The sequence below is a fragment of the Fundulus heteroclitus genome, chromosome 20 (assembly GCF_011125445.2).
Source record: "Fundulus heteroclitus isolate FHET01 chromosome 20, MU-UCD_Fhet_4.1, whole genome shotgun sequence".
NCBI classification, from domain to species: domain Eukaryota; kingdom Metazoa; phylum Chordata; class Actinopteri; order Cyprinodontiformes; family Fundulidae; genus Fundulus; species Fundulus heteroclitus.
This window is the reverse complement of record NC_046380.1, coordinates 7,749,107-7,764,301: the sequence shown is the minus strand read 5'-3', so window position 1 is coordinate 7,764,301 and position 15,195 is coordinate 7,749,107. Positions and strand designations below refer to the sequence as shown.

General features: G+C 42.9%; 1 protein-coding gene across 3 annotated transcripts in view; it reads left to right on the top strand.

Annotated features, from left to right (window-relative positions):
* The window catches only part of asic1b (acid-sensing (proton-gated) ion channel 1b), a 256,494-nt gene that overhangs the window by 173,103 nt on the left and 68,196 nt on the right, over positions 1–15,195 (top strand). The window contains exon 1 of one of the 3 annotated variants that reach the window (XM_021311027.2): positions 12,746–13,595. The exons of the other annotated variants lie outside the window; for them this stretch is intronic. Within the exon in view, the coding sequence (XP_021166702.1) occupies positions 12,978–13,595 (618 nt within the window). The 5' untranslated portion in view covers positions 12,746–12,977. Of the gene's footprint in view, positions 1–12,745; positions 13,596–15,195 lie in introns of those variants that run through there. 3 annotated transcript variants of the gene reach the window in all.

Here is a 15,195-nt window from a genome sequence, read left to right as displayed (position 1 = left end):
CTCTCAGCTGTTTGTTTGTGAAGTTTGTGTGAGAGCTGAGTGGGCGGGCCAGGCTGAGCCTGCGTGCTGATTGGCTGGCGCCGCTGAGCCATGTACGAGAGGGGAGAGGGGAGCGGGAGAGTGCTGCCGTGACAGCGCACTGCAGTCAGCGCGCCTGCTGACTGACACTGACTGAAAGCATGTGAGCAACGCGTTAATGCGCGATAAAATAAATATCGCCGTTAATAGTCTAATGAATTAACGCGAAATTAACGCGTTAACTTGCCCAGCCCTAATATATATATATATATATATATATATATATATATATATATATATATATATATATATATATATACACACACACACATATATATAGTGTATATATATGTGTGTATGTGTAAACATATATATATATATATATATATATATATATATGTATATGTATGTGTGTGTGTGTGTACATGTATATCTAGGATACCATAAGATAAGATAAGACTTTATTGATCTCACAGCACTTGTCACATTGGCTCAATAATCAAAAGAAGGTGCCAAAAGGAGGAAAAGGTGCATGAGGTATATACAGTGTGTCCACATATGTACAGTGGATCGAAAACCAATAAAAAGAAAAAAAAGAAAATAAAGCAGATATTTAGGATGACTTATGTACATTCAAGGTGACTTATATACATATGGATTGATGTTGTACATTAAAGTGATACCAGGTAAAGAACAACAGTGAGGTAGTGAGATAACTATAACAGCTGAAGTCACTTATTTAACAGGATTATTGCACAGGTTATTGCACAGGGTATTAAATAGTAATTGCACATTAGTTATTGCACAAGTTATTACAGTTATAGTGCAGCATTGTAAAGTCTGATAGCAGCAGGGATGAATAACCTGCGGTAGCGCTCCTTTTTACAAACAGGATGTATAAGTCTGTCACTAAAGGAGCTGCTTAGCTCCTCTACAGTCTAGTGCAGGGGGTGGAAGGTGTTGTCCATGATGGATGTGAGCTTGGACAACACCAACCAATATGATAGACATTGAATTATAATTACATGGAGTCCAGCTTGGTAGTTATCTATCTAAAGAATCCCAGCAGTGCATCAAGTCATTGACTCTGAGCAGTGAGCAAGCATGGCGTGACAGTGGAAAGGAAAGAGTCCCTTTTAACAGGAAGGAACAGCATGAGCTGCTATCTGCCTCGGCTGACTGGCTGAGATGACAGAGCTAAACTCACAGGTCAGAGGTGGCCAACTTCTTTTCTTAAAGGAAAAACAAACTTCAAAAACATAAAAAAAAGATTAAAGGTTTTGATGATCAGTTTTAACCTCTAAAGAGTCCTCAGATTGAAGGGAACTTGTTTTAAAACTGTTTATTGGTTTTTCCAATCACTTCCAGATTTCTGACGAAACGGTTGCAGGGTTAATGCTTAGTGACCCATTTTATTTTTATTTAACTTGCTGTAACCTTGCAGTTTATTTACAATGCCAGTCATTCTCATCTATAGTTCATCATTAATACAGTCTCTATAAACAGGGCTGAGTGGGTCTGACATAAAGGTCTTATCGGAGTATTTTACATATCATCGCCGTCGTCGTCATCAAAATGACACTAAAGGGCACACAAAGCGCGGGGATTTCTGATCTCATGAAAACGCCGAAGAGTTGTAGAAATGGAGCAGTCCTACTGTCAACCTAAATGAGTCGGGGGCGGTTTTCAGCTTCACCCGTCTGATCCTCCTTTAACTGAGCTGAGCAGCGTCTTTCACATCCTTCTTACTGTTGTCTGGCACTTAGCTGATGCAGTATGAAACTCAGTCTTACAGCTTGGCAGCTTGAGAAGCCGTCGTAGAAATGGCCTTTGTGACATATGTCCCTAACAGCAGATTATGTACACAATTATCCTCAAAATTGTCTCTGTAAATCACTATCTGCTCCTCTGTCAGCCCCTCGCAGCCACTGGACCCTGACTGGTGCTGCCGCCTGTGCCTCCAGCCTCTTTCTCTCTTCTTTTGCTTTCTGCTCAGCCTCCTCCTCTCCTTCCCTTCCTTTTTTTTTTTTTTTTTCTGGACGCTTGGCGCCAAACATTCCCAGAGGGAGATAGAAGAGACAGCAGCAGTCAAGAGAGGCAGGCAGAGGCGATGCAAAGATCACAGAGCGAGAAAATGAAGGAGGCAGGTTGCAGGGAAGAACAAAGGTGTATGGGAGGAGAGTCTGCTTTAAATGAAAGAACACATGAAGGATAATGGAAAGACAAAGGGAAGCACATTATGTTTATCCCCTTGCAGAAAGCGCGCATTGCTGTGATCACTGAGAAATAATGGAACGATTTGAGGTAATGATGGATGTGCAGCTGAACGTACGTTGACTGATGTTAGGACGGCGATCAGGAGGAAATGTCCTTCGCATCGAACCTTCGGTATCAGGTCATCCCGTCTGACATGGAAAAGAGCCTGGCTTACGCCTCATTACAGCCATACCCATCGTTACATGTATTCATTTTTCCACATTTCCTCTCTCATTCTGACTCCATGAGGCAGGGTACATGATGGACCAGTCCATCACAGGGCAGCAGAGAGGCACACAGGACAAACAATAGTGCATATACAGACATTCACATCTAAGAGCAATGTGGAGAGACCAATAAACCTAACAGGACCATGGGGAGGGTGGAGTACCCAAAGAAAGCCCACAGATGCACAGGGAAAGCAAACTCCTGCAGAAAGATTTGAACCCGGGACCTTCTGGCTGCAAAGCAAGGGATCCACTGTGCAGCCCCAGATATAAAATGCATAGACTAAAATATTTTCACAAAACTGGGATTCCACTCCCTGAAACTCTCCTCAGGCCAAAGATTTAGCGGTGGACTAACTGTGATCCTGGTGCCTCGCCTTTCTAAGCAGGACCAGGATGTAAGTGAAACTCGCCCAGTTAATAAAGACAACTGTTATTTTTATACCCCTTAAAATATTTTCACATTTTATCAATTTAAAGACAACAAACTTCAATTTATTTGATTGCGAATGGGACAAAAAAATCTTTGATGAATATCAAGCTGAGAGAAAATGATACATAGTTTTTAGTGAAAACTAGATCAAGAAGTGCAGCTTGCGTCTGTGTTCTGCCCCCTTTTACTCTGATACCCGTAAACAAAATCCAACGCAACCAAATGTCTTCATAAGTCAGTAAATTACTAAACACGGCCCATCTGTGTAAATTCAGCTTCTCTGTAAAGGTTGGTCAGACAATCTCAGTGAACAGAGCGTCGTGAACACACAAGAGTGTTTAGGCACAAAAGTCCGGGGAGGTTTAAACCGGGCTTAGGTCATAAAACAAGATTTCAAGGTTTGAACATTTCTCATTGTTCAATCCACACTCTCAGAAGGGGAAGAGAATGGCCCAGTCCCAAAAGACAAGGCCTTCCACCTAAGCCAACAGGCTGGGCAGGAAGAGCCTTAATCTGAGAAGCAGCAATGAGGCCCATGATAACTGTGGGGAGCTGCATTCGTCTGAAGCTCAGTGGAAACGAGTGGAAGTCGAGGTTTTGGTCAAACGAGACGCAGTTTGCACTTTTTAACCTGCATGAAAACCATACAGACTCTGCCCATGGCCTATTCATCATCACGCGGGGATACTTTTCATCAGGGGAGCTCATCTGAGTGGGAGGGAGTATGGATTGTTCTGCGGGACTAGCCAAGAGGAAACACTGTTAGAGCAGGCAGAGGTTCGCCTTCCAGCAGGACAGCAACACTAAACATACAGCCAAAGCTACAACAGAACGCTTTAGATCATCTGTTAGAATGGCCCGGTACAAAAATATGCTTTCCATCCCACCTGAAAGAACCTGTGTTGCTTTGCAACAAAGAATCGACAAAGATTTCTCAAGGTGTGCAAAGCTGGGAGAGACCCCAGAAGGCCTGCGGCTGTAATAACAGGGAAAGGTTGTTCAACGTTTCATTGAAGAAGGGGGGGGCTGAATACAAATGTAAGTCTCACATTTTAATAATTTTGTTCTTAAGGAAAAGTAAGCCTTTTATGACTTTCCCTCCACTTCAGCGTTATGTCCTACTTTGTCTTGGTTCATCTCATAAAATCCCAATAAAATGCAGAGAAGGTGAAAAAAAGTTCACCGGGTTTCAACACTTTTTCAAGGCATTGTACCTCCATTTTCTGTACCAGCGGGTTTAGTTTTATATTATAATTAGGTATTATTTTCTGAAATTTCCAAAGAGGCTTTTAGTGTATACTGTATAAGAATCCAGGGAGGAGTTTAAATGCCTGAGAGAGATTCTTGCTTGAATCAAACCCTCATCTATCTCCTGGAAATGCCTAGTTTGAACCACCGTATATATTCCACCTAAATGCATGACTTTGCTTGCTGGCTGATAAAACGAATGGTTACATGTACAACCAAAGTTGAAAGAAAAAAATAATAAAAAGTTTATAAGACCTTAATATGCATAAACTGACTACTGATTAGTGAAATCTGACTGAACCTTGGCTGTATTGCACAGCAGAATGGGAAAAACTTTTAGTCTATGGATGCGTAAAGCTGGTAGGGACACACCTGTATGGCAGGAAAAAAAATGTCACGCTCCTTGTGAAAATAAAATAACCCTAACCCTATTCTTACACCAAAATATTGTTAAAAGCTTATCTTGTTCTTTTGAAGGCAATAAAATTAATCGCTTCCTGAGTTTAATGTGTCGATCCAAACGTAGATAATATACATTTAATAAGGTGTAAAGCAGGTAACGTTTCCCCACTGGATATCTACCACCTCCATTCCATTTCAATTAAATTTTATTTATATAACGCCAATTCAAGTCAAATTCAATCAGATTATACAGATTAGTCAAAACGTTTCCTCTCTAAGGAAACCCAGCAGGTTGCATCAAGTCTCTCCAAGCAGCATTCACTCCTCCCGAAAGAGCGTAGAGCCACAGTGGACAGTCGTCTGCATTGTTGATGGCTTTGCAGCAATCCCTCATACTGAGCATGCATGAAGCGACAGTGGAGAGGAAAACTCCCCTTTAACAGGGAGGAGAACCTCCAGCAGAACCAGAACCAGGCTCAGTGTGAACGCTCATCTGCCTCCACCCACTGGGGCTTAGAGAAGACAGAGCAGAGACACAGAAAGCACAGAAGCTCACATTGACCCAGGAGTACTTTCTATGTTAGAGAAGACAGAGCAGAGACACAGAAAGCACAGAAGCTCACATTGACCCAGGAGTACTTTATATGTTAGATGGTAATAGAGGATGATCTGTCTCCCCTGGATGATGTCACGGCTAACAGAACGCCAGACCAGGTGTACCTTCAAGGAAGAGAAAAAAGACAGAGAACAAAAAGTTAAAAGCTGAAATAACAACAAACAATGCAAACCAGAGAACAGTAGGAGAACTCAGCAGAGTGAGAGAATAGACCCTGATGTCCTCCAGCAGCCTAAGCCTATAGCAGCATAACTACAGAGATAGTACTATAAGAGTTGTCAAAAAGGAAATTTTTAAGCCTCACAATTTCTTTTTGCACTAAAGACACTATGGTCGCCACTGCCTTATTTCCAACCCTTAGATATTTATTAAATAGTCTGTGCTAGGCGACAGGGAAAAATGTCATACAATTAGGAAAATACTGAATCTATTGTCTGTAAATGGTTACTTGTGTCCTCATAGGGTAAAATATCTGATCAACATTACTTCCGATAAATGTTTTAGATAGATAGATAGATAGATAGATAGATAGATAGATAGATAGATAGATAGATAGATAGATAGATAGATAGATAGATAGATAAGCCACCAGAGTCTCCAACCACTACATATACTGTATACTATCATAGTGCTGGATAGTATAGGAAAAAAATATATAAATCATATTGATTGATATCGATAATTATCAATTGCCATTGGCCATTTTATGCTGTTGCCTATTTTTAGATAAAGAACACACAATCCATGAATTCAAACTCAACCTTTTATTTAATCAACTTTTTACCAAAACTGCAAGTTGGTGGAGGTTGGGGGGCCGAGCGTTCCTGGGTCTGCGTTGTGATTGGTTGGGAGGATGTAATGACTATAATATTAACCTACATGGCTAGAATGCAGAAGGAAGGAAAACTTATTCTATTTAATTTTTTATTGACCCTTTTTTTCTATCATGGATATACATCTATCTATTGATCGATATTGGTTGTTATTGAATTATTGTCTTTTTCGTGCCCAATCTGCAGTGTGAAAGAGGGATGTCAGCCTCGGTTAATGTACATACAGGACCGTTAAAGCTGTAATCCCGCTAAGCTAAAAGGACTTTTGACTCCGGGTGGAAACTTTTAAACACCTCTGCTCCTCGGGGTCTTTTCATTTATGCTTTAAAACATTCCCCACACTAAAACCAAACTGGGTTTAATTACATAATCACAATGTCAGTATCCATTGCGACACTACGCCATGAATATCTAACAACAGTCTCAGGCAGCTTCATGCTCAGCAGCGAGGCTCACCCGGCTGATTGAAACTGAAGTCTCTCTTTTTTTTATTTTCCTCATTTAGATTAACTGTCAGGGCAGAAATCCAGCCCGAACACAGCTATGTGCTGATCACTCTCCCTCACATTAGCTCCCAGTGATAAAGCAGCTAATACTCTGTGATGTTTTATGGGCTGTGATGGATATTCATGACGTAGCGTTGCAATGGATACTGACATTTGTGGACAGAAAATGATAATGTGATTACACCCTGTTTGGTTTTATTGTAGGGCTGCAGGCAGGTTAGTAAAATTGGCTCGACGTGTTCTTCTAAGTCAGCTTTTTGTGCAACAGCAAGGATTTCTTCCCCAGTTTTATCAGAGACAGGATTAAAAACATCAGAATTCGCCTTTTTCCGCCAGGTTTGTGCCGGCAAACGAGGGATTGAGACTTCGGTTCCACTTTGCTCTCTCTGTGAAGACATTTTAAATACTCTCCCGGTCGAACGTTTGGACATACCCTCGTCACTCAATGGCTTACCTTTATTTGTATTACTCTCTGCCGTGTAGCTGCAAGCTGAACACATTAAAACTATGAAGCAAGCTAAATAAATGGAATTATGTAGAAAACAAAAAAAAAAATGAAATAACTTTAAATTTTTTATATTTTATATTTTTCAATAGAGCCCCCCTTAGCTTTGATTACTTTTTTGCGCGCTCTTGGCGAGTCTTGACGAGCGTCATGAGTTAGACCCTGTGAAATCATTTTCAAAGAGTCTTGAAGGAATTCCCAAAGGTAGTAAAAATGAAAAAAAACTATTGAATGAGAACATGCGTCCAGTCTTTTGACTGGTATTGTATAAATATATAAGAAAGGAAATAAAATTAAAAGTTTTTTGGTAGATGTGTATGTTTTTACAAGAGAGAAAGAGATGATTGATTTTGTTCAAACGAGGATGTATGTATGTATATGAGGATGTATGCAGTATGTGCGCAGGATGTGTGGGGTCTGCAGAGATGTTTGCTGTGCTTTTCCTGACCCTAGACCTTCCACAAATCCTGGATGGAGGCAAGGTCAGACCTGATTGTTTGTGGCAGTCTGGACCTGTCCTCCTCTGTGGATGAGCCAAACCACACAGTGATGGAGGAACATAGGGCAGGCTAAATGATGGCAGTGTGGTAGAAGACCAGCAGCTCCTGGGAAGGCTGGACTTCTTGAGTTGGAGCAGGAAGTCCAGTCTCTGCTGGGCCTTCTTCCGAGTACTATGTCTGTCCGAGGACCAGCTCAGGTCCTGAGAATTGTCGGTTCCCAGGAACCCAAAAGTTGGCCACAGCAGACACGGTGTGGAGGATTTTGAGAGGAGGCAGTGTCGGGGGTGTTCTCCAGAAATCCACCATCGTCTTCCCCGTCTTGAGCCAATTAAGCTCCAAGGAGTTCTGACCCCCACCAGTGGACCAGGTGCTCCATTTCCTGTCTGCATGCTAACGTATCTTTATCCTGGATCTGGTCAGTGACAGCGGAGCCATCTGCAAACTTCAGGGGTTTCACAGACGGGTCCACTTGGGGGCAGTCGTATGTGCAAAAAGAGAAGAGGAGCGGGGAGGGACACATTTGTACTACTGAATGAAGGAGAAATGACTCTAATAATGTATTCTCAGCCTTGTGTTTCCCCTAAAATGTTCTAACTTAGCGTGACTGGCCTCAAAGTTCTTTACGCAATTCAATAAAGGAAGATCTTTAAATTCTCAAAACGTCTACAAATATCCGCATTTTAATTCCCGGCGCTAATAGAGACGTTGCATTTCTGTGATCTGCCCGCTGCATCTCCATGTTCGCTTGTTTGTTTTTTTCTAATCAACGCTACGGGATATTTCAAAAAGTGCTGCCTCTCTTTCATTCAGTGGAAGATTCAGCGCCTCTTTCGAGAATGCACACAATAGAACAAGATGTTCATTACTGCCAAGGCTGTTTTGGTAATAATAAACTAAAGATATGTGCCTAAGGTCCCCTAACAAATATCCGTGCTTGCTTTCATAATAGGTTCATTAGTGCAACTCTTTAACGGCGGTTTTTAGAGCAGCCTTCATTTGTTATTCTGTTGTTGTTACACTTGTTGTGGGATTGTGCTTGTCTGTCAGGCAAGTGCATCATTATCCCTTCACCCAGACGGATTAGCTTGTTGCACAGCGCCTCTCCTCCGATATGTCTTTCTCTTGATGAGGTGGCTGGGGAAACGAGCCTGAACAAATGCTGTTAAATGCCACAAGTGTCAGGATCCGTCTCCAGTGGGTTCTGACGCACCACCCATCACATCATGCGCGTTACGTTGCATCCATCTGAAGGCTTATCAAACCACTCAAAGTAGTTCTGCTTGAGCTATAAAAAAAAAAAAAAAAAAACTAGACCTGGGTCTCATTTCCTTACTGAATTCAGTCAATCTTTTCTTGATTGCCAGGTGGTAATCTTGAAGCCATGGATGCGATGACAGCGTCTCGCTGAGATGCAATCAAGGGCCAGCGCTTGAGCACCCCGTTCCCCATGACACTTTCACTTATTAAAATAAAAGTAATAACCTCCGAGGAAGACTTTATTATCCTCTAAGGGGTGACGGGTGCAGAGGCTTACTGGCATTAGGGAGGACAGCCCAGAGACACGGGAAGGAATGTAACTTTAGATGACTGATCCCATCCCTTACACTAAGCGGAGCGTCGTTTTTTTTTCTCAGGGGCAGAACTCTTGGACACCAAATCTGGTCTTGTCTTGCATGGCCAGCATGTATAAACTTATTTTTTCCCTTTTGAAAAGTACACAAACACATTAATACGTAAAACGGCACCTCACCTCTCATCGGTCTTGATGTTTAACCCACTTGGATTTAACGCTGCACTCTAGGTAGAACATATGAGTTGAGCCTGTGACTAAAAAGCAGTGTTGATTTTCATAGTGTTGTGCTTAAACTTTCAGCGATACAAGCTCAAAGCAGCCCATTTCACACCATTCGATGTCTTCAAAAGGAGGATGTTTGACAAATAGAGGTGGTGGGGTGCTATGGGAACTCGTTTGATTAGATTAACTGTTGGAGGTGGAAATAAACGTTTTGTTCCTGCAATATGTCAGTTTTTTTAGTTAAATGTGCAGCATCTACAAAGGATGTTGAACTTGGAAATCACAAGTTCAAGATCCAAACACCCCAAAATGCACCCGAGTCTAAAATGTTGTGTTGAAAGATTCATCTAGGCAACTAAAATACACAGAACTACTGTGACTAACTACTTTGCTCATTTTAAAGCAAATCAACTAATACAAAGTTGCGGAAGACGTAATTTATAATCTTGCCCTCATTTGGTCACTTAGGACTTCCCATTTTATGGAAAAGGGGTCCAGCAGTCAGTGGCAGAGAGATGTGGCACATCCAGACAGGTTCTCAGTCCATTACAGGACAGACAAGTTTAAATGCACGCAATCCCACTCAAAGGTATTTAGGAGTAGTCAGTTAACATAACACCTATTTTAAAACATTTTTATTCTTAAGGAAAGCCCAGCTCTGGATTTGAACCCATCTTTTGGCTGTAGGACAACAGCTCTAAAAACCACCAACCAACACGGCAAAAGTCTGGAAAGACAACTTATTATATATAATATTAAATATAATGATCCTGATTACATGTCTACCACTATGTTCAGTTTTATAACTGGGAAAAAAAGGTTAAAGACTTTCAAACAACTGGAATCAATACTAGAATTGTCTGTTTTTGCCTCACACTGTCTTGGTTTGATCTTAGGTCACATATGGCAAATGCTAAACTGGTTCTATAAAGAAACGCACCAAATAAATAAAACTAAAGTGTTATTGAAGTTTGGTTGTAAGGGGAGAAAAAGAAATCAAATATCTGGATGAGATTATAGGAACTAATCTAATTGGTGTTGTCTCCGTTTGACCGTTAACTGCATCAGGAGGTAGAAAACTACTTAAAAAGTTATTTCCCAGTTTCACCCCTTCAGAATAGTCATGATTATCTCAACCATGGTTGTGACATTTGCACAATCTGCTAGAATTTGCTGATTGCGGGACTTTAATTTATCTATCAAATTGTAAATTTACAAGTACTGAGCTCTTAACTTTCCTTTGCAAATACCTCTTGAATGTCTCTTCTGTCATTGTCTTCGCACATCTTAACAATTCCTCACATGATGGTCTGGCGTGACGAGGCGTGAAACGCTGATTTTCTAAGTGCTCCCTATTGATGCTCTCCTCCTCCACTCATTTATACTGTTTCCCTTCTTTTTCCCTCCGCCACGCGTGAACCCGAAAAACCAACTCTCTCAGTTAAAAAAAAAAAAAAAAGGTGGGGGAGACACTTTGCAACATCCCCGCACGGCAGCTCCTACTCTCAAATCTCTCGATGTGCCGATGGCCGACCAAGCGTGATCCACAGTTTGACCGGAAACCCCCAAGAGGGAGATTGTTTTTGCAGGCTCTTTGTCAGTGGTGCGTAAGTCCTGACACGACCCTCAACACGAGCGAACCTGGGAGCAGCAGTCAAAAACGGCCAATTAAAAGGGGACCTCGATGTATTTAGACTTCATCCTTTAGAGATGCCTCACAGGACCGTCATTAATTCCCCTAGCAGCATCCTGACCGTTCCGTTTTTCCTTCTGGTGTTTGACTGAAACACGTCGGTCAGTTCTCTCCGTCTTGCTTGTGAAAGCTGCAGCCCTGAGATTCGGTTTGAGTGTACGTGACCTGGCTGGTGGTAGTGCAACCCGCTCTACTAATAACCCCTGTAGTATAAGTGTTAAACACTGAGCGAGATTAGAAACTTTGAAGCTCTCGGGAGCCGAGGTGCACGTGTGCCCAGAGCTATTTATGTGTGCGACGGAGTTGAAAAGGAAGACAAATGATCTGCAGCCACTGAGCCGAGAGATTTCAGTCAGCAAACTGCACTAATCGTATTCAACAAAGGTCTGTAGGTGCATCTCGATAAATTGTCATTGAATAGGTAATTTATTTTAGTAATTCGATTTAAAAAAACAGTCGTATTCCACACAGACGGGTTTAGTTCAAGTATTTTAGTTGCTCTCTGTTACCTGTGATGATTTCAGCTTCTGAATGCTGAAGAAAATGACAATATCACCCAAGACAAATGAAACAGGATGTCTGTATACTGTACGCTATATGCAGACATGAATTAGTATATAAATGCAGGGGGTCATCCTGTGGCACAGATGAGGTATTAAACGAAGCTCAGGTTGATTTAATACCAGCCCTCTGCTCATCTATACAGTTAACTCGTGTTTTATTTTCCTCCTGAAAAAAAAAAACTCAGATTCTCAATGGCATTCGGGTGTGGGAGTCTGCAGGCCGTCCGGCACAGTGAAGCCTGAGACAAGGTCATTAAAGTAGGCGAGGGTACTTTACAGCAGAATGGGAAGGTGAGTGTTGGAAATTACATCTCTACAAAGCTCATCAGCTAAAGAACCCGTAAAGCGATGTAAATATTTTTAAGATAGAAGGCTGTGTTGACTTGGGAAAACGCAGTGGCGGGTGACTAAACCATCCCTAACCGTGGGAACTTCCCACAGGTCCTCAAGTGACTTGTCTTCAGGGCCAGACCACTATTTTCTACCATACTTTTTTCCTTCCACTCAATTTTCCATGAAAAGGCTTGGATACTCTTCAATCAGCCAGCTTCCCCTGTGATGAACTTTTGTGGCTGGTGAGAGGTGTCAGTGACTGCTGTCTTACCTGTGATTGAGTCCCAACATAACATATCTGTGTAAAAAAAAAAAAATCACCTTTTTTTTATTGGTCTTATGTGACATCCACATTTTCCAAACATCTGATTATTGTGTTTTCATCAGTTGTAAGCGACAATCATAAACCGCTACAGAAATAAACGCATGAAAAATATCAGTCCGCATGTAATGATTCTAAATAAACTGTATGAGCTTGACGTCTTGGGCTGTATTACTGAATGCCCCTTTCGATATTATTCTAATTTATTGGGATGCGCGTTTGTCTCTGCGTGTGTTTGTGTGCATACACGTGTGTGAAGACTGTGTGGCTGGAAGGCAGATGTGAGAAATTAGAAAAAAATACATATTGGGAAGCGAGCGAGATGAACGTGCGCCGAAATGTGATTATGCGATTTTAACCAAATCTGTTTTCTCTTTGGGATTCATTCGTGGAGTTTAACTGCTTGTAATTTAGATGAAATAATCCCCCTGACTCCTGTTGCTGCACATTAGCGCACTAAATCATTCTGACTAACTTCAGTTCCCCCTCCCGGACGCGCTCAGGGAGCGCTGCGCGCCTGACAAAATACTCCCCCATCACCGCCTCAAGCTGCTGCTCAGTGTTGGAGAGGACCGAGCGGAGCTGCGTGCGCTTCGGTCGCTCCTCTTCTCTTCTTCTTCTTTTTTTTTTAAACGCATCCTTCTGAGTGCGCAAAGACGAGTCCTGGCTCCGTCACCCTGACCACGACGGGACCGATGTTGAGAGCGCGCACCGGCGTTTCCCGAAAATGTGCCCGTCCTCTGGATCCAAGCCGAGCCCGGGTTCTCTCACCGAAGCTGGGAAACTCTTCCTGAAGCACACCACCCTGCACGGCTTGAGGCACATCTTCCTCAGCGGCTCGTACCCGCGAAGAGTTGCGTGGCTCCTGGCGTTCCTGGCGGCCGTGGCGCTGTTCTTCACCTGGTCGTCCAACAGAGTGCGGTACCTGCTCTCCTCGCCCATGTACACCAAGGCGCACATGGTGTACGCCAAGCGGCTGGTTTTCCCCGCCGTCACCATCTGCAACCAGAACCTGCTGCTGCCTCGGCGCATGAAGAAGACGGACATATTCAGCTCGGGGAGGTGGCTGGGGCTGTTGGAGAAGGAGCCCGACTCGCCTAACTTGCAGGTGTCCCCCGCTGCCAAAGAGGCGCTTCTGGCTCTCCTGGGCGACGGCGGCGAGAGCGCCGGGAGCGAGCCGCCCTGGCTTTCGCGGATTTTGGACTTCAAAAACTTCCTCCCTCCTCCTTTGGAGTCCCAGCCGAGCATGAGGCAGCTGCTGGACCGACTGGGGCATCAGCTGGAGGAGATGCTCCTGTACTGTCGGTACCAGGGGGAGCTCTGCGGACCGCGTAATTTCAGCACCGTGAGTGTGAAGTCCTGCTATATCGGTTTTTTTTTTTTTAACTTCCTCGCCCTCCCAACAGGTTGAAGCAGGTTTTAGAGTGAAACTATTCTTTCACGTTGCTCCTTAAGACCATTTTTTTTTTGTAATTATGTATCACAATATGATGTGTTTCAAGAATATCTGTTGCTTCGTGAATTTGACTTTAACACACAGCCACCTGCTGTTTTTTTGTTTGTTTTTTTGTCTAATGCGCATCAGTAATTTCATTTTCCTAATCACATATAACAGTTTTCATTGAATATTGTTTTATATGCAATTATTTTCCCTCCCGTTGTCTTTATGTCAATAAACAACCTTGAGCTTTTGTTTTTTTGTTTTTTATGAAAAACCGTTTAAAGGGGGGAAAGTGCCTTTAATTTGGAGGCGATTGAAGAATGCATCACAACACGTGTGGTTAACTGTCAGGTCTAAACGCTCCCCGCTCTGCCAGGATCAATCTGCGTACAGCTCCTGTGCTCACAAGAGACCAATCTGCCTATAATGAAGACTTTTGGATTCATTTAGCAATGCATGGCAACGTTCACTGACAGCCTGATGGAGTGCGGTTAGTTGGCGTGCAGCCTCATTGATTCCATTTCATTACTGTGAAAACAATGTAAAGGCGGTGTTCCCCCACCTCACCCACCCCATCACAACAACAAACCTGTTTTTTATTTTCTTGCGAGTCTCTCACACATGCCTTTCAGTGTGGAAAATCCTGTTTTCCTGCTACTTGCATGAATTTTCTTGGAGGAGAAAGAGGAGGAGGAGGAGGAGGGGTCATGTCTAGATTGAAGCTGCTCTTCCTTCCGTCTTTTTGTCCTGCGAAGCTGGATCATAAACTTCTTACAGCGCAGTTTAGAGACGCGACGCAAGCTATCACAATCCAACACATTTCTCCATGACCAAACATTTAGGGACGCTCCTCGCTGTGCGGACTCTGCAAAGAGGGGCGACCGAGCCACAGCAACCTGGTTCAGAGATAAACGTAGCAGCAAAAGTCTGGGATGTTGGTGATGGGTGCTGCTGCGTGGACAATCGATGAGTCCCTTCGTGGCTTCGAGGAAAAGCAAGTGAAGCTGTTTTGTGAGGAGTCAGACCAGAGGAGCCGAGTCACTTTTAAGAGGTGAGAAGTAGAAGACGGTGCCAGGCCTGTCCAGATACAACGGGTGGCAGAATGCATTGATTTTTTCTTCTTCTTCTTTTTTTGCAACACCACCGACGTGTTGCAGCATAACTTTAAAAGCTCCACAAACGGTCCACTGACTTCATCAATACGTCCTTTCCTGTATTTTATGCCTCTGCCATTTTTTTTTTTACCCTGACTCTTACCAACACGCATGCTTGATTCTCATCAGGCAGTTCTCACTTCACTCACGCAGGTCTCAGGCATTGATTTTGGGTGAGAAATCAATCTGAGAACATCCTGTCGAGCAGCCTCTGTCCCTCCTTCTTACCCCTATTGATTGATAACTGACCACTGATTGTTTTTATTTATTTTTTTATACTCACGTGAGAATGTTCTAGGCATTAGTAATTTGCACATTGAGACGTTAATACGGCCTAAATATTCTAAACT